General features: G+C 43.5%; 2 protein-coding genes across 5 annotated transcripts in view; one reads left to right on the top strand and one right to left on the bottom strand.

The window, feature by feature from the left end:
* RHOJ (ras homolog family member J) overlaps positions 1 to 7,411 on the top strand; it is a 51,643-nt gene extending 44,232 nt beyond the window's left edge. For all 4 annotated transcript variants that reach the window (NM_001397247.1, NM_001397249.1, NM_001397248.1 and 1 more), the window contains one exon: positions 21 to 7,411. In NM_001397247.1, coding sequence (NP_001384176.1) covers positions 21 to 167 — 147 coding nt within the window. In that variant the 3' untranslated portion in view covers positions 168 to 7,411. The remainder of the gene's footprint in view (positions 1 to 20) is intronic.
* GPHB5 (glycoprotein hormone beta 5) lies at positions 346 to 16,073 on the bottom strand. Its single transcript, XM_025151315.3, has 4 exons — positions 13,879 to 16,073; positions 12,533 to 12,734; positions 11,115 to 11,318; positions 346 to 474 (listed from the first exon to the last, which is right to left on the bottom strand). Exons 2-3 carry the CDS (start codon positions 12,731 to 12,733, stop codon positions 11,130 to 11,132), a joined length of 390 nt encoding a protein of 129 aa, XP_025007083.1. The 5' UTR covers position 12,734; positions 13,879 to 16,073; the 3' UTR covers positions 346 to 474; positions 11,115 to 11,129.
* Between the last annotated feature and the right edge of the window lie 9,428 nt (positions 16,074 to 25,501).

Genomic DNA, 25,501 nt, shown 5'->3' with positions numbered 1-25,501 from the left:
CTTTCTCTCTCCTTTTTCAGATTGGAGCACAATGCTACCTGGAGTGTTCAGCCCTCACACAGAAAGGCCTTAAGACTGTCTTTGATGAAGCAATCCTGACCATTTTCCACCCTAAGAAGAAGAAGAAGCACTGTGCAAAGTGCCACAGATGCTGCACCATTGTATGAAGTCACTTGGAAAGGAAAGTGAGATGAGTTCAGTGAAACCAAGCAGGTTAGAAAGGCAATGAAGGTCATAAACAACTGAAAAGGGGAACATGACCAGAAAGGGGTCCTTTTTACCCAAATAGGAGCCCTCCATTCTGTGAAACCTCCAAGCTGTATCAGAATAGGCCAACTCTTGTCTGTGTGCATTCCAAAACCTTCAGAGTTGTACGCAGCCTGTTCCCACCACTGCAGACTGTGCTGAGCCAACAGAAACAAGGATGCCTGCTCCTGCTTGATTCTTCTTCACCTTAGGAATAAGAAGAAGGCACTGTGTGGCAAAAAAAAAAAAAAAAAAAAAAAAGGGATAAAAGAAACAGAACAAACTCCATTTGTGGCCTTAAGCAAGAATTGATCAAAATTAAGAATTTGCAGTACTTAGGAATTTAATCTGAACTGACTGAAAGAACATGGAGATCTGTAGAAATCTACTATGTAAGATATACACTTTAGGTAGGATGTACTTTTGAATTACTTTTCTTTTATAAAACTCATTACTGCAGGATATACTTCTGTTTGTTCAGTCTGCGTGGAAGCAAAGGTGGAGCGATTCCAGTTTGTCTTCACTTAATGGTGAAACTTCACAGCGTCAGTATGTTGCTGCACCCGAGCTATCAAGACAGATCAACATTTACCTCCAGACTTAAGGAATGTTCTGAAACTAAAAAATGCAAGTAACTCTATTTGTACAAGGGAATATTCAGGCTGAGCCATGTTACTGTAAGCTGGGAAAGGAAGAGCAGAGTTGTAGTGTTTGTGTACTGAGACAAAGATATTCTGCCACCAAAGAATATTGCCCTGGACACGAAATACCAGCTTGGAACAATCGCCTTTCCAAACTGAGAACATGAAAGAGACACATTGCCATGGCAACTGAAAAATTACCTTATAGATCAGCTGGATTTCTACATCCCACCCAGCAGACAAAAATAGCAAAAGCCAAAAAAGCCAAAGGTCACACCGATCTCAAGTACTTTAAGATGATCCAAGTGCCTTATGATTTTTTTAGAGTATCTCATGTAAAAACCTTATCAAAGCAGAATTATAACCACTGTGATTTACTGTAGTCCCCCTCCTCTCATTCATTATTTCGCTTCGCTCCCACTCTTCCACAGCCTCATTGCAGTAAGTGCTGTTTAAGCTGCAGTTCTCAGCAGAGGACTTTCAGAAGACGGGCTGCAGCCCTCAGCACAGGGGTGGGAAGACGTGGAGGGAGCACAGGCTGCCATAAGCTCCCTGTGCTGCTGAAAAAATTGTGCTTTTCCACTAAAGCCTCTCTGGGAAGCCTGTACTTTTGCACCTCGCAGCAACACTGATGCTCGGAGGTGAGCTCAAAGGGCATCTGCCTTTGGGAACAATGGCAATGCCATGAGATTGTCTTGTGGATTTCATTCCCCAAGCAGAAAATCATCATGGCAGAAAATACAGAGATCTCTAATATAACTCCTTGCAAAAGCAGCATCTCTATCCAGCATTTTGAAAACTGCTCAAACTAAGCAGCAAACAGAAGAGAACAATCATGATGTAACGCCCCATCCTTTACCCATGGAAGACGACAGATCCAAGCTCCTGTTTTCACTCGAGCACAAGTTTTATTTACCACGGACACTGACAGAAACCAGATCAGACACAAAACATTTCCAGTAGAGATCAAACAAAAGTGGCCAAACCTGAGGTCAGTGCCACTCACCTCCTCTTGTGCTGCACACAAGCATGGACGATAGCTAAAATTATGCTAATGAATATCTATACAAAAGAGAGGCTTCTTTACTGCTGGCAATCATTGTGCATATCCTCTATCATGTCCCAGAGAAACGGACTGACTGACACAACACAGCTCAGAGTGAGGACAGAGCTGAGCCTGGTGAAGGAGCTCATGTCGTGCCATAGAGGCTGTGCTGCTGTCCCAGCACTGAGCATTCACATAGCAGGGACACCAGTAATCAGCTGATCTGAGAGGTGTAACACGGTGTTAGAAGAGCATGAGGAAAACTAGGAGTGGCCAAAAAACCACTGAAAAATAAAAGAAGGGTTTCAACAGAAAAAATAATGAGAGCTTCACTGTGCTGCTCTTTGCTTCAGTGGAAATAAAACAGGGTGATGGCTTTGTGATTTAGGCTGCCGTAAAGCATTAGCCTATATGCAACTCTGGTTAAAGTAAGTGAAGTCTGCTGTAGCTGAAGTGCAATGGAAACACTCAGTTTGGAGCTGCCGAGTATTCTAAGAGCTTCACAAAATACAGAGGAAATAATTCAGATCAACAGCTGAGCTTATCATAAAATAATGAGCACAGTGGAATGTGCAATATAGCATTCCCGGCATGTGTCAGAGAAAGCCACAATAACCAAATGATATTCTTGCCTGGTATCAGGGGTGCCTATTAATGCTGATGGGATGGGATGGGACAGACATATAAAATCATATAGGAAGTTGTGCCATTAATGTAATTGCAGTGGTTTGAGGAAAAATAACTTACAAAAACCCATATCACAGAATCACAGAATTTCAGGGGTTGGACAGGATCTCCAGACATCAACAAGTCCACCCCCCTGCCAAAGCAGGCAAATATGGTGATGAAGAAGCTAAAATGCTACTATGCTGATTTATTAAACTGTAGCACCCTGCACAAATCGTTGCACAGCACTGAAAGCAGATATATGGAAAAAATATTATGACTAACCAGGGTTTTATTTGTATTTACAAAGTCTATCACATCAGGTTTGCAAAACAGTTTTCAAGTTTTTCAAGGTAATTGAGATCAAAATTTGTCACTTGGGAGCTGAAAGAGTGGGTGAGTGGTCACAATCCACACTCTGTATTCCATTTAATTTTCATTTCTCTTCCAACAAAAATAACTGATTTCTTTAAAGAAGACATGGCTAATGCAGGTCTCATAAGCATCAGTCCTGTGTTGGGTTATATCCACACATTCATCCTCACAATGTGGCATTTTTCAGGGAGAGGAAGGAATAGCACAGGCCAATAGGCTCAGAAAGGTGCTGTAGGCAGATGTAAGCAGACTCACTGACTATCTGGCAAGTCATACCTAATGCCTTTCCTACAAACCAACAGATGGTACGTGAACAGGCAGCAAAGCTTATTTTCAGAAATATCAAAACACCAGGCACAGTGCAAGCACATGCGTAAGGCAACAGAGAGAAATTTCAAGTGATTTTCAAGCACCATTAGTAACAAGAAAAGAAAATCAATATGTGACTGCCAGCTGAACAGAGAGAGTTTTTTTGACGGTTTGATGAACTGGAAATCAAATCTGGACTTCACCTCCAAAGGAATGCAGGCAGGATAGTCATAAAGGCTATGAACCGTCCCAAGAACCTATCTGAGCATGTCGTTTTAATGCAACCAATATCAAAGCCCTTCCTGACAGCTGCCTTTGCTAACAGTCTGATAACATTTCATCACAGCTTAACAGAAATCTGCTAGATCTGAGAAAACGCATCTTCTTTGGCCTCTTCTGATGTTCTACTGGGAGTTGTTAACTTGAATTTCTCTGACAAAGAAGAAAGTGGAAACAAGGCTCCAACCCCACCAAGGAGCACCAGGCCTAAGTGCCACAATCTTGTGTCCTCCAGGAGAGGTGGGGAGCAGCTCTCAATCTGAGCTCCCCATGCTGTCCTGGGTGCAATACCGACTGCCACAGAGAAGTGTAGCTCATGAAGAGCAACCAATTTCAATAGTCCAAGAAATAAAAGGCTTACTATAGGTTGGAAAAGAGCACTAAGATCATCTAGTCGAACCATCAACCCATCACCAATCTTGTACGTCTCATGCTGCTTTGAATTAGGCCCAATTAGTGCCAAAGGCAGGATATGGATCATTCCCTCAACTTCCACTGGACCTGACACTCATCTTCTACTTCAGCACGCTGGGAGAGTGACACAAAGGATCGGCATAGCTGAGAAAGGAAGCTCCTCTTGCTAAGTGGGAACTACAGAACTCAAACTGTGTCCAGCAGCACCATTGAAGCAATCATTCAGCAGCTGTCATTGATATTTCACACATTTCTCCCCTTTTGAAGCACTGCTTCAGCTCAAAACAAACACAGTTGTCAAGATCTCACCCAAGGTACTGTCTCAAGACTCCAGAGACCCAATTTGAGAGGCCTTTACACGAGCTTGGAAAAGGTTGTAAAAGTTCTTGCAAACAATTTCTACCGCTGCCTCCCATCATCACACCCAGCATCGCATACAGCAAGCGACACAGTGGCCAATTACACACAGTGTGTGTGTAGAAGATGTATTTTCACCATATGAGCTGGCACTTCCATCAATAAACGTCCTTCTAATCAAATACGAAAGATGCCCATTTGCTCACATAGCTTACTGGTAGTCCATGACCTTTTCTTCAGCTTTTTTTCCCCAGTGGCACAGCAAATACCTCCTGACTCACTGTACCAAAACCCATCTGGATTAAAAACAAATTGCAATGGCATCAAGCTGCCTCAAGGCAGGCTGGTCTGAACCACAAGCACAAATGGAGAAAGCACATTTGCCTTTTCTACCAAAGCAACGCAACATATGCTCCTATTAGCCCAGCGACCATCTGTTCTCTGAGCAGGTTGAATGCAGGAATCTGGCTGCACATGCACTGCTCCCCATATTTTCTTTCTTTATTTTTTTTGCCTGAAGAGTACGTGCAATTTGTTTTATCTTGCTTAAAACATATAATCTATAAATAACAGAACATTTTCTGGATGTACATCTGTACAGGAGTGGAGGGGTATTTGCTGTGACAGGAGGTGAGCATCGACCAACCTCTGTCAGATAAATTCCAGACGCATTTGTGCTCTAAGTAAAAGTGGAGATAACTCAGCTATAAATGCCTGTTTTAATCTTGGTGAATAGAGACTCTGTGAGGGCAGGAAAAAGCCTCCCAATGATTTCCGGAGTGGCTGGTGATCTCAGCTATGCTCACCTAATGAAACAAAACACAAATACAAACATTTTTGAATCAAAAAGTTTGGATAAAAATATTGCTTAGGAGGAATGAATGCGACAGAAGAACAGCATCTTCTCTTCTGCTCTACTGGAGAGCTGCAAAATCAGGGCCCAGAGCCACATTACAATGAAATTTCACTGTAAGATGCTAAGGGGATGTCCATAATTAGGATGGTTTTTTAAAATTATTATTATTATTTCCATTCTATTTCTTTTCTTTAGTTAAAGCTTTCAGAAATCTGTGATCAAGAATACATTTTTCCTGGGTAGTTCCAGGAACCCTAGCCTCAAGTAAGAGTCAGAAACTCTTTGCAAGAGCCAAATCAGCTCACAAGACCATCTATCATAGAGCTACAAGCAAAAGCTCACATGAATTGCTGTCAATGGTGAAAAATCCCTTTGACTTTGAAAATACTATTAACAGAAATAACACTAAGCAAAATTCCCCCGTCCTTCCAGAACCATAATGTGGTGTTTGGCTGCTTCTTCCAACTCCAATTTCAGGACAGGATTTTCAAAGATGCAGTGTTTTGGCTTCATTTCAATTCTCGTGAGGACAATGCAAGATTTCAGTGGGCTCCACATATGACAAATGTGGAAAGCATTTGAGTCTCTTTGTATTTCCTCTTTTTCTGCCCTATTTTTTTTTGGTGACTGATGAAGCCTTGAGCACGTAGATATGCTGAACCGGGTCCAAGAATCTTTTATACCTCTTGGCTACTGTTTGCTTACTCTCTAAAGAAATTAGGAGACTTTGCTGATCTGATCTTTAGCTCAAGCTTTGGAGAAGGGATTTGTAACTCCCGTTTTCAACCATCACTGAGGCTGAAGGTGAAAATGATTACATTAACAGGGTAATATCAAGACAAACAGGTTTCTTCGCTGAGTTTTTGACACTGCACGCATTGCTTTCATTAAATTTCATTTCATCCCACTGGGATGGTAGCATTCAGAATGCCAGACTGAATTTTGGATTGGTCTTGTCGATGATCAGTTTGAGCTCTCCCTGATATCATTGCTGGCAAATTTTGACTTTGATCAGAGGCTAATGAATTCACTGCAAACAATTGCCACAAGTCTGCAGTTTTCAGCTCTTCAAGCACAACAGTTATTTGTACTGATAGAATATAGAAATTGTTGTCTGATACCTGTCAGAGTAGTTCATGTGTAAGCCATATCCACACTGTGACTGTCATACCAACCCTCCCAACACACTTGCCCAAAGGAGGCAGCTGCTCTACCAGCATTACTGAACTGGCAGGACGTGGAACTGTCCTGCCAATATGGAGTAAATGAGCCCAAACTTTCAACAAACTTGTAAATATTAATTCATGAACAAGCACTAGCGTAAAGCTGCCAAAGCCTAATTCACTCATGAGCAAAAGTGACCTTAGCAAGGCCAGCTTGCCAGGTGGGAAGGCACAAGACAGCTGCCCTCATCCCTATGGCATGACCCATGGACAGGGCTTGGAGGTACCCTCGTGGAGTCACACTGGGACCCCTGGAGCTCAGCAGCACCTTGTGACTGGGAGAGCTTCCAAGAGGAAGGCTGCAGAGAGGAGGAGCAGGGAGACAGACCTGGACTGTCCTCAAGTGCAAGGATAACTGAATCCAGTTGAACCTGTTATGATGTTGATGCACTTGTACAGGCATTTCACTGCAAAGAGACTCCCTGCTTCCCTGAGAACATTTACTTCCTTTCCTTTTGCATAACACTTCAGCAATACTTAGAGTACCAGTGCAACAATTTATTCACAATGAGTTTGATTGTGAAGCAAATGCAATGACTTCAGCCCAAATCAGGACCTAACACAGCACCCATCAGCTGTTAGCACATTAAGAAAACAGCTATTTACTTGACGTGAGCAATAGAATTTCTCTCTTACAAGTTGCTATGTGCAATATCTCTGGAGTATAGGGATGGTAAAACCAAAGAACAAGTAGTAGAAAGCTATGTTTGACTTCTGAGTGATGTTAAGCCTTTTCAAAGATGAACCAAATCTTCAAAATTCAACTCAAAGCAATAAAATTTCAGACCAGGGAAAATCACTTTTCCAGGAATTGTTTTGCATATTTTAAAAACCATGTAAACAGTATTAGTTTCCTATTTACAGCACGATTCTGTACTCTTTAGCTTATCCTCTTTTAAACATGTAATTATTGTATATTGTAACTGCACATTAATATCCTCTATTGTACATAGTTTATTTTAACAAAATAAATGTATTACTAAGTATTTTGACAGCATCATTTGGAGAAGGTGTGCTGCTCTACCTATTGTCCCAGATGCTAATCAGGCAGGAAAAACACACCCTGACATACACAATTGCATTTGGATGGTTCTGGAACCACCTGCAGCTTTCAGTCTCCCCTCCAACAATGCAAAACTTCTAACAGGAGGTGACGCTGGTGATACAGAGCTTTGAGAGGTCTAAGGCACATCCCTTTCAGGAAACTGCTGTTCAACCAAACCCTCTATGGACAGGAAGGTGGAGAAGTGGGGACTTGGGATGATTGGTTTGTTGCTCTTCCAGATGTTACTTTTTTTTTCTCCTTTAGATAAAAGGTTCTTGGCGTTATTGTTTGTGGCCTCCACTGAAATACCACAGCACCAACAAAACTTTGTTTCTCCCCTGAGTAAATATCTGAAGTGTTTCAGAGAGAAGCCAGTGTGCTGTGGCCTTGCAGACACAGGAGCTCTCTTGGTAATGCAGCTAAGAAAAGCATCAACCCAAGTGTTGGGAGCTTTGAGAGGAAGTTGTAACCATCTGACAAACCTAACACGTAGATAACAAAACCTTCCAACAAACCCATAGCAATGGCACTGAAGATGATGAGCTGCCTAACACTTGGCTCAGATGTGAGACAGGACAGGGAAAGGCAAGAAAGGACAGCGGTTAGAAATTACATGAGGAAAGACTGTCCTTAAAGGCAGTACTGGAATGAAGAATATGACTAGCTCCTGTTTTCCCAAAACTCAGCACAAAATATCAAGGAGGGGAGGGGAAGGAGAAGGGAGATGCTGCCTTCATTACCCAGCTTTTCATTTCCACACCAGAAACAGTACCATCAACCAGCTAGTTTGGTCTTCACGTTGAGACCATAGACACCACCACAATCCTGAGCAGTACCCCCACCCCTCACGGGGCTAAAGCAAGTTGCACAGGATGAGGGGAAATGGCCTCAAGTTGCACCAAGGCAGGCTTAGGCTGGATATCAGGAAAAACTTCTTTACAGAAAGGGTTGTTAAGCACTGGAATAGGCTCCGCAGGGAGGTGGTTGAGTCACCATCCCTGAATGTGTTTAAAAACCATTTGGATGTGGTGCTCAGGGACATGATTTGGTGGAGGGTTGTTAGAGTTAGGGTAGTATGGTTAGGTTGTAGTTGGACTCGATGATTTTTAAGGTCTTTTCCAACCCAAGCAATTCTATGATTGTATGAAAGCACTGCATGACTGCAACTATTGCTGTTCACGTTGGAAGAGGGATGCAAATCCAAGAAGAGTACTGTGCAAGATGCAGACAGGACAAGAGAGCCACAGCCTTCTCCAAAATTCACTGGGGTAGAAAAATAGCTGTCACTCCCATTGCCCAGAAGGGAAACTGAGGGGCAGATAAACCCACTGCTTTATCTCTCTGCCATGAGCAGGGGCAACTCTCACCACATCAGGCTGCTCAGGGTCCCATCCAACCCATCCCAGAGAGTTGGAACTGGATGGTGTGTAAGGTCCCTTCCAACTCAAACCATTCTCTGATTCTATCATTGCATGAAAGGATGTACATTCACCACAATTACATCACCCACAGTAAATCCACAGCATCTCTATTCACTTTTGCTCTTCTCCTTAAAAGACCATCCAGAAGTGTTATCTGAGATTCAGTCAATACATTCTTCCCACACCTCCCCTTACGCCTCCCATGTCTGGATGCTGCTACATCAATCAAAATCTTCCTTAAAACTTGCTTAAGGTTTCTACTGCCTCACCATGTCTGGGTACAGCCCGTATTTCCCGCTGGTTGCAATGGAAGCAAGTTGCCACTTTGGAATCCCATTTCTAATCCCAAGATTATAGCACAGCCAGACTCTGTGAGAGAAATCCAGCAAAGGAAATGACTTTGCATGAGGATCGAGGAGATGTTTTGCAGGTGTTCACAGCTCTGGCAAAGAGTTTGTTGGAGCTTACATATATTCTGTGTGAGAAAGCTTTATGCATAAATAAAGAAGGACACATTGATTTAAACTGCATCCATAATACAATTTGGGGGTTTTATTAAGGACATAAAATGATCTGTAGGTTTTCCATAGTAGTTGTGATGCTGTTTAGAACAATAATGAGATTAGAGAGACTGTGAGCTGCAATTTGAAAGAAAACAGAAGGACTTTTTTAAGGCAGTTAAAATCACCATCACCAGAAAACTTCTCCTGCTGCTGTTTGACATGGAATTCAGAACTACTGAAGGCAGATGATAAAATGTCCTCCTTTCTACTCAGCCATAGGGCACCTTTCACCATTCCACTGACAAAACATGACAGCAACTAATACATTGCAGTTCAGATTAAAAACAGAAAGATCTGTCTCAGGGAGGATAGGACACTGGGGAAGTTTCAGGCATGCAACTGTGGGAATGGAGGAAACACATCCAGAAGACGCTTAATCAGAGGGGAAGGCAGGTGCTGACATTCTCTCAGCAGCAGTTCTCTACTAATGGCTATCTGAGTTGTCTTTGTTTGTAAGCTCCTGTGAGTCTCTTGCACTTGGCCAAATTTTCATGCTTTCACATCATTTCCTATTTTGTTCAGGGGGGAGAAATGAGGGATGAACATGGATCTGTCCTTTTCCAGGTGGGAGCTGGAGGATTAAGGCACTTACACAGCTGTGTTCACCAGAGGGGGGATACTGCATCAGCTCCCATGCATCCCCCAGTCTATAAACAGTGGTTCTGAAGGTGTGGACCAACCTTTGGCATGTCTGCTGCCTTCCCTACCCCGGGCCTGTCCCGCTCGTGCTGGCTGCATTATTTGCTATCAGACAACTCCTCAGCTCTCCCGTGAGCACTTCTGGCTGCCCTCTGTGCATCTCCTTCCTGAGAAGCAAGTCCCTGTGCGGCTGAGCAGTGCAGGGAAGTGTGGGAACACCCCTCATAGCCCTCTCTTTCCCATCACCTTGGCCAAGGCTTGCTGAAACCGAACCACGAGCACTGTATTTTGGCCTGGTCCCTCCAACTCTGGAAACTGTCAAGAGAGGCCTTTTGGGTTGTGCAGAGCCTCTCTGGTTTTACATGAAGCCAATTCTTCTCCTGGGCAATCCCAGACAAAAGCATTACACATTGAAGAAGTCATCTCTTGTAAGGCAAGATTTTTTTTTCAGCAGAAGTGCTCCAATTAAGCAAATCACTGAAATATGCACTTAACTGTAAGTCCATGGGTGTTAATCAAGAACTTGGCTGAGTCAGGGCTTAGGGTGTACTCACCCTAATTTCAAGATGGTGATTTGATACCCATTTCCACTTTATTGGCTTTACAGCCTTTTCTTTGACAGATATTCTTGACAGATCTCAGTATAAGAAGAGCAGAAGGGGCAAGAGGGGGAAATGTTGTTAACTCTCACATTACTGCTAAAACTAAAATGAATAAAGGCTGTTCTACCAGCTGTAATGCCTTTATGGCCTGTTTCCAACCCCTCTGTAACTATTCAGTCCACGTGTACTTTGTGCATGAAGAAAGGTCCCACACTGTGTAAAGCCTGGAAGGAAGGGAAACAGCATCAACTTTTCTGCCATAGGATTTGCTATTGTAAGGCTGTGTTCTACATTTCTACAGAAAGGAAAGAGGAAACTAAACCTCAACTGCCAGAAAAGACAATGATTAGGAGCATTAGATGGTGAGACCAAATTCTGGGCTGACCCACACCCTCTTGAACAGCAGGGGTGTAGAGACAGGGAGGAACTTGACCTGGGGAAGGAGAGCTCAGGCAGTCTCACACTCGGTGGTGGCCGTAGAGCAGAAGTCGCAGTTGCAGCGTATGGCGACTGGGTAGGTGTAGAAGGGATCCACGCCAGGGCCACACTTGGGCAGCATCACTGTCACCAGCTTGGTCTCGTTGTAGGTGCAGACGCGGTGGTAAGATTCAATGTAAGGTGGATGCAGTAGTGGCCTCTGTGGGTGAGAAACGCAGGCATCAGGCAAGATGCAAGACAAACATTGGGGTCCCCGGTTTTCTCGAGAGGAATAAGCAGCAGAGCCACTGGATCAAGGTGGAAGGGGCCGTGGAAACAGCAGCAGTCAGGCTGCACATCCTGCGAAGCCCAGCAGATATATGCCACGGGGAGTGTACCTGACACTGCAGGCAGCACTGAGGCCTGCAGTTTTTCATAAGATGAACAGCTTGGCCAGAGACCTCAACCAACAAAAGCAGACAGTAGCCTGAAGGCCCTAAACCCCAAACCCCCACGTGGAACTATGGTAGCACGGATTTTGCTGAAAAGTGGTATTTTCCTCAACAGAAGCACCCGTTTTCCAAAGGCTCCAGAGACAGAACTGGAGGGAGCCCACTAAAATCCTCTCCCTCGCACAGATGGGAAACAGCCTGAAGTAAAACAGCCTGGAGACACTTTAGCATTTTCTTTCTTTCTCTCTATGCTGTGTAAAGAGCCTGCCCCAGGAACAAAGAATGATGGCACAGAAAAGAACGGATGTGATGTTTCAGCAAGAAGATATCCAGACACCCTCCCTCTTACCGGCTCCTCCATCCAAGCACACCGTGAGGCTCTGTAGAAGCTGTTGAGCCTACAGCCAGATGCATTCAGCTTAACTACATCCCTGTGGTATTTCACTCTGCAGTCATTGGAACTTCCATGAATAAATTAAACTGGGTTTGGCCCTCTGAGCTGTTCAGTGACAGAAAGGCCATGAGAGTCAGCAACTTGCTCTCTGAAGTGTGTGCAGACTCGTGCTCTCTTTCTGCCCCTCTACACCCCCAAAGCATAGCTACTTCATATTTATACAGAAGTGTGATTTAAAACAGGGCCAAATTAGAAACAGACATTATCTTTGGGATCTGTTGTTTTGGAACAAAATATATTACCCCTCAACCAAGAGCTCCATCTTAATCTCAAAGGAATTTTCTTCCAGTAAAGTAATAAAGGCCTCCTCTCCTTAAGTGTGTGAGCTTTAAGAAGCTTTCAAATTGCATAATAAGAGTATTACGTAAGCACTTCGTTAATATCATCACATGATGCTCATCCCCTTTGAGACAGCGCAAGGAGGAAGGGAACCAATTGCAGCAAAGCGCTGCAGTGGGATTGCAGAGCAGCACACTGACCTTGACTATCTCACTGTTTAATGCATTTTTCTTGGGGAAAGAGTCTCACCTCCCAGGTCTCGCAGCGTCCCCAGCACGCATCCGTTGTGATCCGCAGCGCCTTGCAGCCAGGCTTCTTGGCCAGGAAGGTGAACTCGCGCACGGCGCAGCCGATGAAGGTGCGCAGGTCAATGGCAGAAGTCTCCGTGCCTCCATGGCCAGCCAGCAGGAGGAGGAGCAGAGCACCCAGGGTCACACAGGGGAGCTTCATGCTGAGGCAGAAGGGAGAGGAGGATTGGGAGAGCCAAGATGGTGGCACAGTTCATGGGCCAAGAAGCCCAAGTGCTGTGATGCCCCATCTTCCCCTTGGGCACAATGTTCCCCCTCTTCACTCAGCCCAAGAGAAGATAGAAGATAAGGGGTCACCAGCTGCCAGAAGGGAAAAGTCTTATTGCAGCAGCCTGAATGCAATGGCCACTGAAATCTCCATATTGCAAGCTTATCATGCAGCAAATGCCTTCCTATCAGTTAGGCTGCCCTAAGCTTGAACCAGACCAAAAGGTAGAGATGGGTTTTGGTTGCCCTCACACTGCACACATATAGAGAGGTCAGCACCTCCTAAAAGCAGTATCGGTGCCGCCAACACTCATCTGGTGCTGGGTCGTGAATGCAGCCCTTCTTTTCCCTTCCTGCACTCACAACCTTACAGTCAAGCTCTAACTCCCCCAGGCCAGTGAGCAGGGCTGGTTGGACAGGGATGGATGTGGCCAAGGTGACCAGAGGAGGCCTTCCAAACAGCTGCCATCAGCCAAATCCCTCTGACACTTGCTGCCTTTCAACCTCAAGCCTTTGATGAAGAAAGCAATCAGTCTCTCTGAAAAACTGTCAGAAAGAGAAAGAAATGGAATGTACTTCAAGCTGTAAGCCATCATATCCACTTTATACCTCATATACTTGCCTTGCATTTAAAACATCCACCTAGAAACCCCAGACTTGACATTTAACTTGGAGAAGGTTGCCTTCTGAATATGGTGCACAGCCCTGCACTGAGAATACATTTCACGTTAAAGAGCTTAGAGTTTTTGTCTTGTGTCTCCATGCTCCTGTTAGACTAAATGCTTTAAATTAGCTAAACTGGAATTTTAGATCAGTATATGGTCATGGTGTTTGCCACAGGAACCCTTCATGTATTCATACTGTAGTCTTACAGATGTTTAAATGAGTAAATGTTGACCTATTAAGCTTCAACAGTTAAAGAAGAAAGCTAAATTTCCTTACTTTTAATAGCAGACATTTGAGAGCAAAGAGACAACCTTCCAAACAAATTGAACACTTATTCTTCACCACCTTAGCAAAAACCTGCTGCTTTATTCATGAGCCAGAGCTGTGACAGAGCAAACACAGAAGCACACTCACCCAACTTGTTGGAGTCAGATCTCCTGCAGCTTTAAATTGCAGATGGTGTTTCAGGATGTCAGAGTGAGCAGCAAGAGATTCTGCACAGCAATTTTTGTCAGGTTTGTGCTAACTCGATCTCCTTAGCAGCTGCTACAGGGCTGCTTAATTGCACAGATTTATAGAAAGGGTCTTGTCAATCAAAGCAAGACAGAGGCAGATCCGTACACGAATGACCCAAGGCATCAAAGCCATTGACTGTGAAGCAAGTTGCTCCTTTCCAGTAGTGATTAGCTTAAAGTGTACTGTTTCACAACACCAAATCTGAAACAAAAGGACCATCTTGGTGAGTGACATCTGCTAATAAAATAATGAGCATGCACTGGGGCAAATGGGATCTTCATTTCCATAGCAGAATTGCAGTACAAAGAGATTGTTGGCTGCTTCCTGAAATAACCATTACCCTCTTATTTAACAAATACTGAGTAAATAACCTGAAGGAAAACTTGGCAAGAACCTGTCACACAGGTAAGCAGCACTGAGCAAAGGAAATGTGGAAGCTTAGTCCATTAACTTCACCATGCCAATACAAGTTCCAGCTACTCACAGGACAGAAGGGAGCTGAGGAACCTTGGTAGGAGGAAACACTTGCCAGTGAGTTTCTTAAACATGAGTGAGAGAAATGCAGCCATACACTCCCACTGCATTCTCAGAAAGTCAGACTCCTCACTGCTGGGCAGTGATTTCCCAGTTCTGAATGCTTTAGTAGCCAAGCACATCACAAAGAGGCCAAGTGTCAGTGGTTGCAGATTGCCTGGGATGCTGCTAATACAGACGGCCACAGCAACACAACACAGAACCAAGAAGAGAAAATGCCAGAGAAAACTTTGCTTTAGATCAACTCCATCCTATGACGTTTGAGAGAAACGAAATAAAACACCATCTGTTGGTGTCATAGAATCATAGGCAGGTTTGGGTTGGAAGGGACCTCAACCATCAACTAGTTCCAATCCCCAGCCACAGGCAGGGTTGCCAGCCACCAAATCAGACACCAGATCAGGTTGCCCAGGGCCGCATCCAAGCTGGCCTTGAACACCTACCAAATGTATACTTCTGCTGGGTTGCATTCCAGACTTCTGTGATTTGACCTGGAAACCAGCAACAAAGCATTGAGTCCATGTGACAGGAGCAAACAAGGTATGTTGCATAGGTGCTCTCACTGATTCAGGGTGAATAACCCACTGTTTGGGGTCCTGCTTTCACTTCCAAAGTCAATAGCATTAATTTGGAGTAATAGCAGGACTCAAATTCAGACTAACACCTTGTGGAACCCACAGAATTCTTGCTTTCCTTTACTTTTCAGCTTGGAACAGCCACTGCTTGAGTGTTTTGCTGCCGTGTGGCCCTGCTATTTCTCTGGTCAGTAAATTACACTTGGTTGCGTGCAAACACACTGATTTGTATATGGCTTGTTATTTGCTCCTGAGATATACCATTTCTCTCTAAATTAGGAAATGGTGACTGGAAGAAATGGAAGAGGAAAGTAATTCTGTTGTCTGCAGGCTCAGACTGACCCTCAGGACATTCTGTATAGCCAAGAGCCACTATCCCTGTCTCCTCTTCAGAGATGACACAAGGCAGCAGAGCCTAGATTAGATTCTCAGTTCAGATAAAGCTAACAGGACATTCTGTTGCCATCACCAGCACATCATCACCTTAATTCTTCTCCTACTTTCATGTTTCTCCTCCCCAAGGTTACTACAGGTTCAAGCAAAGACCCATTACGTGAGATGCTGGAGGAGAAGAATGGAATAGAGGCATTGCAGTGGATCCCATAGATCTCACCACCAGCCACGTCCTGGTACCTTTCCTCTTACTGAAACCAACAGAATCTGGGAAAAGCACAAGAGTCAAGGCCACATCAGATCACAGGGAGGTCAAAAGAACCTGCCAGTCTTGCCACTGAACTAAAAATGTTAGCAATTTTCCACCAAAAAAACCTCCCATTCTCTGCTTGTTTCTTTGACATCGTGGACCAAGACTAAAGCTATTATAAAATAAACTTTTATAAACTTTCTTACTAGCAGAGAAACCAGGTAAAAGTGAAAATATTGGTCAAAATTTTCCTTTCTTTGGTTCTGAAAATGTGGCAGCAAAAATCAATCCAAGATTACAGCCAGGCACAGGAAATAGATGCCAGATGGCAGATCAACCAGCCTTGACAGACTCTTCTTCTTCTATTAGGATTCTATTAGGATTAGGAAAACAGGAGCTGGACTTCTGCTCTGTGCAATCCATTTTGGATTCACAGACTTCTGCTGAGATTCTGTTCCTGTCTTCACTTGTACTGAAAACCTCATGAAGTGAAATGAGAGACAGACAGCAAACTGACCCTGCTCACTTATTTTCTCTCCTTGAAGTTCTGTCTACCTGTGGGGCAGATGCTGATTTCTGAAGGATTTGCACCACAACTCATGAAAAGCATGAATGCTGGCTTTTTTCCACGTAATGTTTTGTTGGCTTTTCCTCTTTTAAGGCAAATAAACAGATACACCATCTACACGTACACTTGACCTTCAGTGTACAATAGAAATTTAAAAGCTGCATATTTGTATTTTCCCCAGCTGGTTCAAATCTATTTGCAATAAAGGGTCACACACAGATACAACTTGTAACTATGAGTGTGTCCACCATTTAGCTTCCCATTCATTTAACAGGAGACAGAAAGAGATTGACTAGGGGAGGGCCTGTGTTGAAGATGGTGCATCCACTCATCCATTCGGGCTTGTGCAGCTTTTCCTCTGAATTCTGGACAGGCAGAGCATAGAAATGATGTCTGCTGTTGCAGATGTCATGGTTATCAGCACTGGTAGCTTGCAGCTTTGTCTGCTCATCATTCAAGCTCAGGTGAATCTCAGAGGCTTTGCAAAAGAGCTGCTGGGGAAGCACGAAGCAACACTACACACTGCATAACATCAGAGCTTATAAAGTACATGTAGCCTTAATTCAACCAGTTTCCAGCTAAACCTGGGACTCACAGCAACTCTGCTGGCTCCTGGGTGGTTTTGCCAGCAGGGAGGATGCCTTGCTCCTGACCTGGCCCTTCACTGACCTGTTGTTAGCAGAGGTCCCAGTATAGAGCCCAATGCACAGCCTGTGCCCTCCAAGAAGCCTTCTGGAAAACAACCTCTCTTGTTCAAAAGATTCTGGGGCTCTCAGCCCAAAACATGGGCAGTATTACAGCTGCAAGAGCGCTTGGACACATGTAAGCTGTTCACTGTCTTTTGGATACAACTTCCTGCTCAGTCAGTCTTACCCTATCTGCTCTCCCATGTATGCAAAACAGAGCAATAACAGGTGCTATTCACTTCAACACCACATGATGTTCCAAAACTAAAAATTATCTAAACAGATTAACATTAACACCCTCATTCTCAGCCATGCGGGGACTTTTTAATCCCATCACTGTCCCTCAACAATGATCCCCACAACTTCAAACACGCCCTAATGCATTTTCCTTAGTAGTGAAAATCTGTAAGGATTGTTTTCACTTTGTCTGGACACAAGATACCTCAGGTACTACGAGCAATCAGCCTGTATCCTAATTAATCACAAATTCAGACAGGGAAATAATTAGCAAGGGGAGAAAAGGTGAGAGCTCATACACAAGCAAAGCAGCACTGATAATAACTGTTAGTATTTTGTGTAACACTTGGAGTAAGTTAAAAAAACAACTCACCAACTCTATTCTAACAAAACAGAAAGCAGGTTTTCCAATGACTGCTTGTCATATTAGATGTCAAACTTGTGGTTTCAGATTGAAAACATGGGTATTTTTCAACCTACAGAAATATCTAGGTTTTGAGCCAAATTTCTTGGTCTTTCTATCAGAAATAAACTTTCTCACTAAATTCTGTGGGATGGATACAATGGGAATAAAAAAACCAAGAAATTAATCAGCATCTTGTGGATATCAGTAACGTCACTGAGTTTGGAGGAGGAACAGAATACCACACCTGATGGTGGTCTTACAAATGCTCTTCCTGAGATGCCTTGAAAGTAAAGAAATAGAAGAGATCACGGAGGTGAGAGGATGTCAAGATGCTGTGTAGTATCACCATCCAACCACCAAACAGGTTGGAGGAAGCAGGCTGCAGAAGTAGGCAGGGAGGTTGAGTAAAGAATATAGAGTTAACTGACTAAAAGTTTAAGTGGATTCAGCCATGAGAAAGGAGATGAGATGCTACTTAATGAGACAGTCCAAGGAGAACAGTGATGTTGAGCAGTCGCACAAAGTACTGCAGGAGCCATGTGGAGGCCGATAGGCCAAGAAGAAACTGTTTGCCATTCAGGCAAGCCAAGCCAATGACTAGATAGGAGATCCTGATGCACTGGAAATCACACAAATAAGATTACACAGAGAAAGAAGTTGTAAAATATGTAGTCATTACAAGCACGTGAAACAAGGATGGCTCTCACCAACATCAGTAAGGATGGCTGTGGGTTCAGAAGTAACAGAGCAGGAGAAACAGATAAGGAAACAAGATGGTTGGGCCAAGTTCACAGGAACAGGCATCCAAGAGAGGTTAGGATTCTGGTTAGAATGGAGTGAATTAGGAAGCCAGGGCTGTGAAGAGATAGGAGATGAAGCCACGTATGGCCAATGTAATTTGATGAACTTGCTGAAAAAAAATTATGACCAAACTCATTTTTCCCTCATTAGACAAAGAAGCTTTATCTAATGCCAGACTTTGCCTCAGTAAGTTGTTTGCTCTTCGCTGGGAGTTCTGGGAAAAAAAAAAAAAAAAGATAACTTTTATGTCCCAAGAAGAATATTATGGATGAGTGTATGAACATCCCTTAATCCATCCTCCCAGCTGCTGCACGTGTGTCCTGGAATGTGACTTTCTGTTATCTGCTACATTTGTAAAGAATGTGATGAACTGATCTGCAAAGGGATGAACAAAATACGTTTAACCTTGAAAGGGCATCACTGATCTGTACGTTAAAATCAAAGGAAGCAAGCAAAGCTCACACAAATGCTCTGGCAGAAATAGTGACCCAACAGTGCAAGGACAGTTACAATTTAAAACTAAAAAATTAAAAAAGTGATAAAGCAGATCGGTTTGCCTGATATCTGCCCCAGTCCAAGCCAGGCAAATATTGATTCAGGTCTCTGTTAATGAAGATTGAAAGGGCAGCAGTATCAGGAGTGCTGGCTGGCTGGAAAAAATGAACTCATACCTGGAATGGATGAGGAGGAAAGTAAAGCCACAGTTCCAAGCCCAGGCTGTGGAACTCCTTAGCCATAGTCCTCAGGAGAGTAAGGCAGCTCCTTCCTGTAGGCTGCCATGTCCTTGCTCCGAAAAAAATGCATTTGTCAAGTATAGCTCCTCGTAATAAGGAATAAAACACCTCTAATTTGGGGAAAATCGACATTGGCAAACAAAGAAGAATAAATGCATGATACGATTAGAGCCTGGGAAAAAAACACTTTGGAGGAAAAAGAAATGTAAATTTAAGACATACACACGCACAAAAAGTCAAAAATGAGATCTGAAAACAACAGCCACCAAGTATGCTTACAATTGACCATGATTGACTAGCATACCCTGCAGTAATGTGAAAACATGTCTAACTAACTCCAAAATCATCCTCAATACAGAGTTGAGCAGACTTCCCAGGAGAACGCAGACTTCTGCTTGGCATGAAGTCCTTGAGTAACTCTCTGGTTCCTGCCAAGTTTCGAGGTCTTTTGACATCTCTAAGGCAAGGCAATACGTGGGTGAATGCAAAAATAAATGGCAGCCTGTAGGTGACAGCTTCCAAGATTAGCATTCCTCCCAGTTCAACGTTTCACCTTGTCTCAGGGGAAACTCAACGAGGTAAAATGCCTGAGCAACCTGAGCAACACCTGCAGAACTGGGGCCAGAGCAGGAAAAGTAAGCATCGATATAAACAAGCACTGACATATTGTTAGAGTTCGTGGGGGGAAAAAAAATAAAAGAAGAACAACAAGAATATTAATTGATCTTAAAACATTAATCACAAAAAGGGGTCATTCTTTGATCACCGAAACACTGCATCTGTGTTCCTGTGGATGCATGCAGCAAAACTGACACATACGTTCCCTGATGTTGGGTAGAGGTTGCAACAGCAGTGCTCAGTAACATGGACCCGACCATGCGACTTGTATCCCAAGGATTCATAATACCTGAACAATACTAGGCACTATAAGTACGAGCATACAAGCACTATAATAAAACTACTATTACTCCATTGAATTTGCTATTAGCAGCCAAAGGGCTTGATAGAAGTGATAAGAATTGAGGTGGATGAAATGTTGGGCTGTTCTACAAAAAGCCCAGCTTTTATTTTTTTAAGACAACCTGAGCGCAAACATAGCAGAACAGTTATTTACTCTGAGATGACAGCACCGTGTTTCACTTATTTATTTTTCAGGACACAGAATGGAGGATTTAAACTTGCAGCACTTTACTCCCATGCTTTCTTTTTGCCTTTATCAAAGCTGTACTGAATAAGTGACTTTGAACATCACACACTTTAACATGTTCCTCAGTTCTCACAACTGCTTTTGAAAGTGTGCAAGTAGAATCATAGAACAGAATCATAGAATCATTAGGGTTGGAAAAGACAGAATCACAAAATGGTCCAGGTTGGAAGGGAGCTCAAGGATCATGAATCCCCAAACCTCCCACCACACGCAGGACTGCCAACCTCCACACTTAATACCAGACCAGGCTGCCCAGGGCCCCATCCAACCTGGCCTTGAAGACCTCTAAGATCATCCAGTCCAACCGTCTACCTACCACCAGTATTGCTCACTAAACCATGTCCCTCAGTACCACAATCTTTAAAATGTCCTCAGCACATTTTCTTACCTGCTAGACTGTTTAGGGTCATGATTCTGATTACACACAGTCCCTTGCAAATGAAGAATTCAAATCCAAGGGATTTGGCTGAACAGTGATATGGGTGAGAGCTGGGCACCCTAATTGCACATCAGGTAATTGCCTGGAGATCTGCTCTCAGTTCACTGCAATGTGAAAAAAAATCTCCCGTAAATGTAGATGCGATGTAAGTTATATGTGACTGCAACAACCCATTTAACTCAAATCACCTTTGCATCCCATAGCTTTCCTTTAATGGTCTTCTGAAATAAGACTTAAGGCTTTTATGACAGACTAGTGGGCAATGACATAACTTCATTAATCCTCTTATCTTGGCTCAGAAAGATGAAACTTCTTAGAAAAAACTACAGAAGCTCAAAGATAAATAAATTATCTTAATTCATTATTTTCCCTATTGTTCATGTCCTGCACACTGGAAAAAAAAAGACACCTCATTTTGACACGCATCACCACCAGTGCTAATGCTCTGTTTGCAACACTGCTTTGGTGATGAGTGAAGGCTACAAATTACACAAAGCTGGAAGTGAAGCCTCCTGAAACAAAGCTACTGTCTCTTCCTGCGAATCCTTTTAGAATAAGTTCATGGAACTACTGAACTAATCAAAATCCAGTCAGGAAAACAAATACGAGTGTCCCAGACCCTAAGAGGCACTTGGCCAAATCAAAGCTTGTTACAGCCGAGACCCAGACAGTAACCTGCAAGAAGTATCAGCAGCAGACAGAACCAAATCCTCCAGCTTGAACTCTTTTCACCCTCTGGGGAAATGTGAAGCTCTGTCAACAACGCTCTGGAGTTCTCAGTCTATTTCCAGTCTGAGTGCATCACCCTGTTCCCAGTGAGTTTAACAAGCTCCTCATGTGCTGCCATCCCATGTCACGGAACCAGCATGGCTCACAAGAACACAGGGCGATACAGAAAAATGGGTTTCATCAGGGTTGAGTAACAAACCTTAAGACCTTACAGAGACAACATAGGTGACCACAGGGTTGCCCAAAGGGCTGTCAGCAACTGAAAAATTAACAGGACAGGAGCGTGAGAAGATGCCTCCTTTCACCCATTAGCGTCAGTCTGCAACTGTCTTATGGTACTCATCCCATATCCTTCCTGCAGGGATATCTGTTTTCATTCTGCTGCAGTGCAGTTGGAGATAGACAAGCAAGTTCTTTGTGAAAGAAGAACATGCAGGCCATAGCAAGAATGTATTCAGCACTCCATTTTTTGTTGTTGTTGTTGTTGTTTGTTCTTTTACAACTATCATAAAACAGTCTTGAATATCATCTCTTAGTCACAATCCATCTCAAAATCACCCTAGTAAACCAAGCAAACAACAGGGCACACTACTGCATGGCAATTTGTCCATGCTGCCACACATACCATAAAATGCCAACACCAGCACAGAATGAACAAATGCCCTGTCCATGAAGGCAGCTCGTACATGCAGGGCTTTCCAAAACACAGCTCTGCTCCATCCCAAAAGGGAACAGCTATCATAGCAAACACATCCTCCATTATCACTTATAACTTACTTATAAATTCAGGAATTATAACTTACTAAAAGCTGTTGATATTGACTTGACCTGGGAGTTCAGGTAGGAGCCAGTCACTGAAAGAGAACCACAAATGCAATTGCATGGTGCTATTGCTGTATACCTCTGCTCTTCTCCCAGCACTCAACATTCAGCAGCCTTTGCAGGATGTGTCCAATTTAATTAGATTGGACAGATAAATCCTGATAGAAACAAAATGCTTTTGTCATTCAAAGAGACTTCCAAATCAGAGATTAATTTATGAAGATCTGATAGTCTGACAAGATAAGCTTCAAACTTCATAGGGCTTTCTAATATATTTGATTCAGACAACTTCTGCTATATTCTCTTGTGTTCTAAGGTCAAATATGTAAATCATGGCACAGTGTAATTATTTCTTGCTTTGCTGGTAGCTGGCATGTCATGGACTGATGCTGAAATCCAGCTGTTTAAATCCTTGATCAGCCATTTAAGTTGAAACCCAGCAGTGAAACAACTAAGAAGTATGTTTTCAGAGTAGTATGCCAAAACGTACCCCAGGGATTCCCATTCAAGTTGAAATACTGAAAGACTCTGAACCCCATCGATATGTAAAGAATACAACATACAGCTGTTGCTTTGCAAGGAAAACGCATTACAAATGACTCACAGATAAAGCTGGAAAGATACTAAAATGCTGGGTTAGACCCTAAGCACAAGGTTAGCAAATTAAAGGTTTGCCTCATTCGTGTCCACTCCATGGAGACTGGTTCCAGGCACAGTACTTGTACAACCCCAAGGATGGCAGTCAGGTATCCATTTTCCTGCTTTAGAGTGATATTTTCTGCACAGAGAGTTGTGGTGGAACTAACAACGTCTCTGAAGAGATGGGTGACAATGACAGCTCCTGTACATTGAGTTTCACAGCCTTTTTCAACTGAGATATTACTTCATTTATTTTTAATCCAAGGAGCTACAGTGTTGACAGAATGATGAAAATTGGCTAACTTGTTATTTTCTCCCATTTTGTTTGCTTGATTACATGTGCAGGACTGTGTCCACGCAGGGTTTTGGTTTGAGGCAAGAGCTTCACAAGCCTTCTTCTCATACCTGGGAGGAGCAGGCAGTGACTCCAGGCTGAGCAGCACGGAGTTCTCCATCCCAACACAAGGGCGACTCAAGAATGAGAAGGAATCTTCACGTCAGAGAGATGTGGGAAGGTCACCCTCCAAAGAACCCTGCTCTAGGCGCTCCATACACCTCCCTGCTCCTTCTGCTGCCCTGTCCTCAGCTCTGAATAGAAGGATCCCAACTTCTCTAACCCTACACAGAGGCCAGTTTAAAGGAGTCACACACCTATGGAGACTGGGAAATGATGGGTAACTTCTCAGGGTGCCCTTCCTCCCACATTCCTATCAGACGGCAAGAAATTTCATTTGGGCTCCTTATTGCTGGGGAAATGCCAGGTACTTCTCATCCAAGTGCTTGTTTATACCCAACAAATTATTAGCCTGTAAGGCAAAACTAAAATGCTCAACCGGAATGGCACGAGCAGCCAGAGCAAGAGATCTAGACTGGCCTTTGGCTGGTATGGCTGTAACAACCCTGCCCTGAAACACTGGGGTGACTGCAGTAAGCATTTTTCCTAGATGTGGTCAGGTGTGTTCATCACTCAGAAATTATTTTTTTCCTGATTTCTTAAAAATCTCAGCATCCCTGAAGGAAGATAAACATTGCAACAGATTTACCTGGTCTTCATTTCCACCTCCACTGTCGTGGCTCACAGCACTGCATTTCATGTAAGCAACAACTGCAGTAGAAAAGGGTATTTCTCTGCCCCTGAAAGCAAAAATCTCCTTTCAATTTCCATAGAAGCACGAAACCATCTTTTTAACAATGGCACCCTGTTCATAACCAAATTATTTCATACACAGACATCGTGTCTAGACAGTCTTAGCAAAGCCAGTCTCTACTTAACATCAAGGGGTTGGGCTTTATTGTATGTTCTTAAGTGTGTGACTGCGGGCTCACGCACCATCCACAAGTAAATGTATTAAAGTTTTCTCTAGAGGCAGTGGTAGCATTCTTCTAAGGCACGCAGGAAGCAAAGTGGGACTGCACTTTGTTCTGAAGCTTACGTGCATAAAAGCTCTTTAGAGGTCATGCAGCTAATATGAACAAAACAGTAGGCAACATTAATAGGATAAATTTACTGCAGGAAAAGGAAACTGAGTCTACATCATTCCTATTACTACTGTCCAGTTTCCCATACAGACACAGTAGATTTGCCCAATAGCCTGCAGACCTTTATTTCACTTTTGTTGGCAGCGATGGGACTTCTACCAATGACTCCAGCAGGAAGAGAATGAAGTTTTGCAGTTCACAGTGGCAGTTCTCCACTGTGTTCACTGTGTACAACACTTCTGAGCTTAGAAGAGGGAAGATCTCCCTCATCCACAAAAGCACAAGTGCACCCAAGGAAAAATCATGAAACATTACTGATAGGAGTGTGAACTCTGCAGGGCAGGAGGGGCAGCTTCAGGAAAAACAAGCAGAGCCTGCAAGCCAGAGGCATGTAGATTGGGGCTGTAGTGGGTTAGGCAATAAGGAGAAAAGGGAAACCTGAAGGCTGGGAAGCCCAGGGGAGCAGGTGGGGGTCACCCCACAGCCCTCTGACTGCAGGACCTGCAGGCACAGTGGAACAGATACTCAAGATATTCAACCCTTCTCCTCTACCTGCCCAGTTCTCCGTCTGCAGGCAAAAAGAGATCCTCCAACCCTGTAAGCTGCCAAAGAGATATTTCCAGATGTTACACAGAATGCATTAGCATGAAAACACTGACAAGGATAATGGATGCAACTGACAGAATGCAAACACACGGAAAAGAATTCAAGGTTACAGTAAAGGAAAATACATTTCAAAGCCTCAACCACTGCCAAGTCAGGCAGCACAGGAGGGAGAAAAGCCAGCATGGAAGGAAGGTCACACATTTCTAACTGACAGACAGCATTTCCATAGCAAGCTTGGTATTGATGAACCTAAGCCTCACCTGTATTTGTACATCGTGGGTACTGGGAAAGACTGCTGCAAGGGAAATGCTTCCCCTTTTATCTAATCTGTTGTTGCTGTTGGTCTGTTCAGTAAAGCACTATGATAGTTTTCCCAGTTCTGCCTCTTGACCATCCTATCATAACATATGAATGCT

This window comes from Gallus gallus, chromosome 5 (assembly GCF_016699485.2).
Source record: "Gallus gallus isolate bGalGal1 chromosome 5, bGalGal1.mat.broiler.GRCg7b, whole genome shotgun sequence".
NCBI lineage: Eukaryota > Metazoa > Chordata > Aves > Galliformes > Phasianidae > Gallus > Gallus gallus.
Note: the sequence above shows the minus strand (reverse complement) of the source record. Positions and strands in the feature narration are given on the sequence as shown.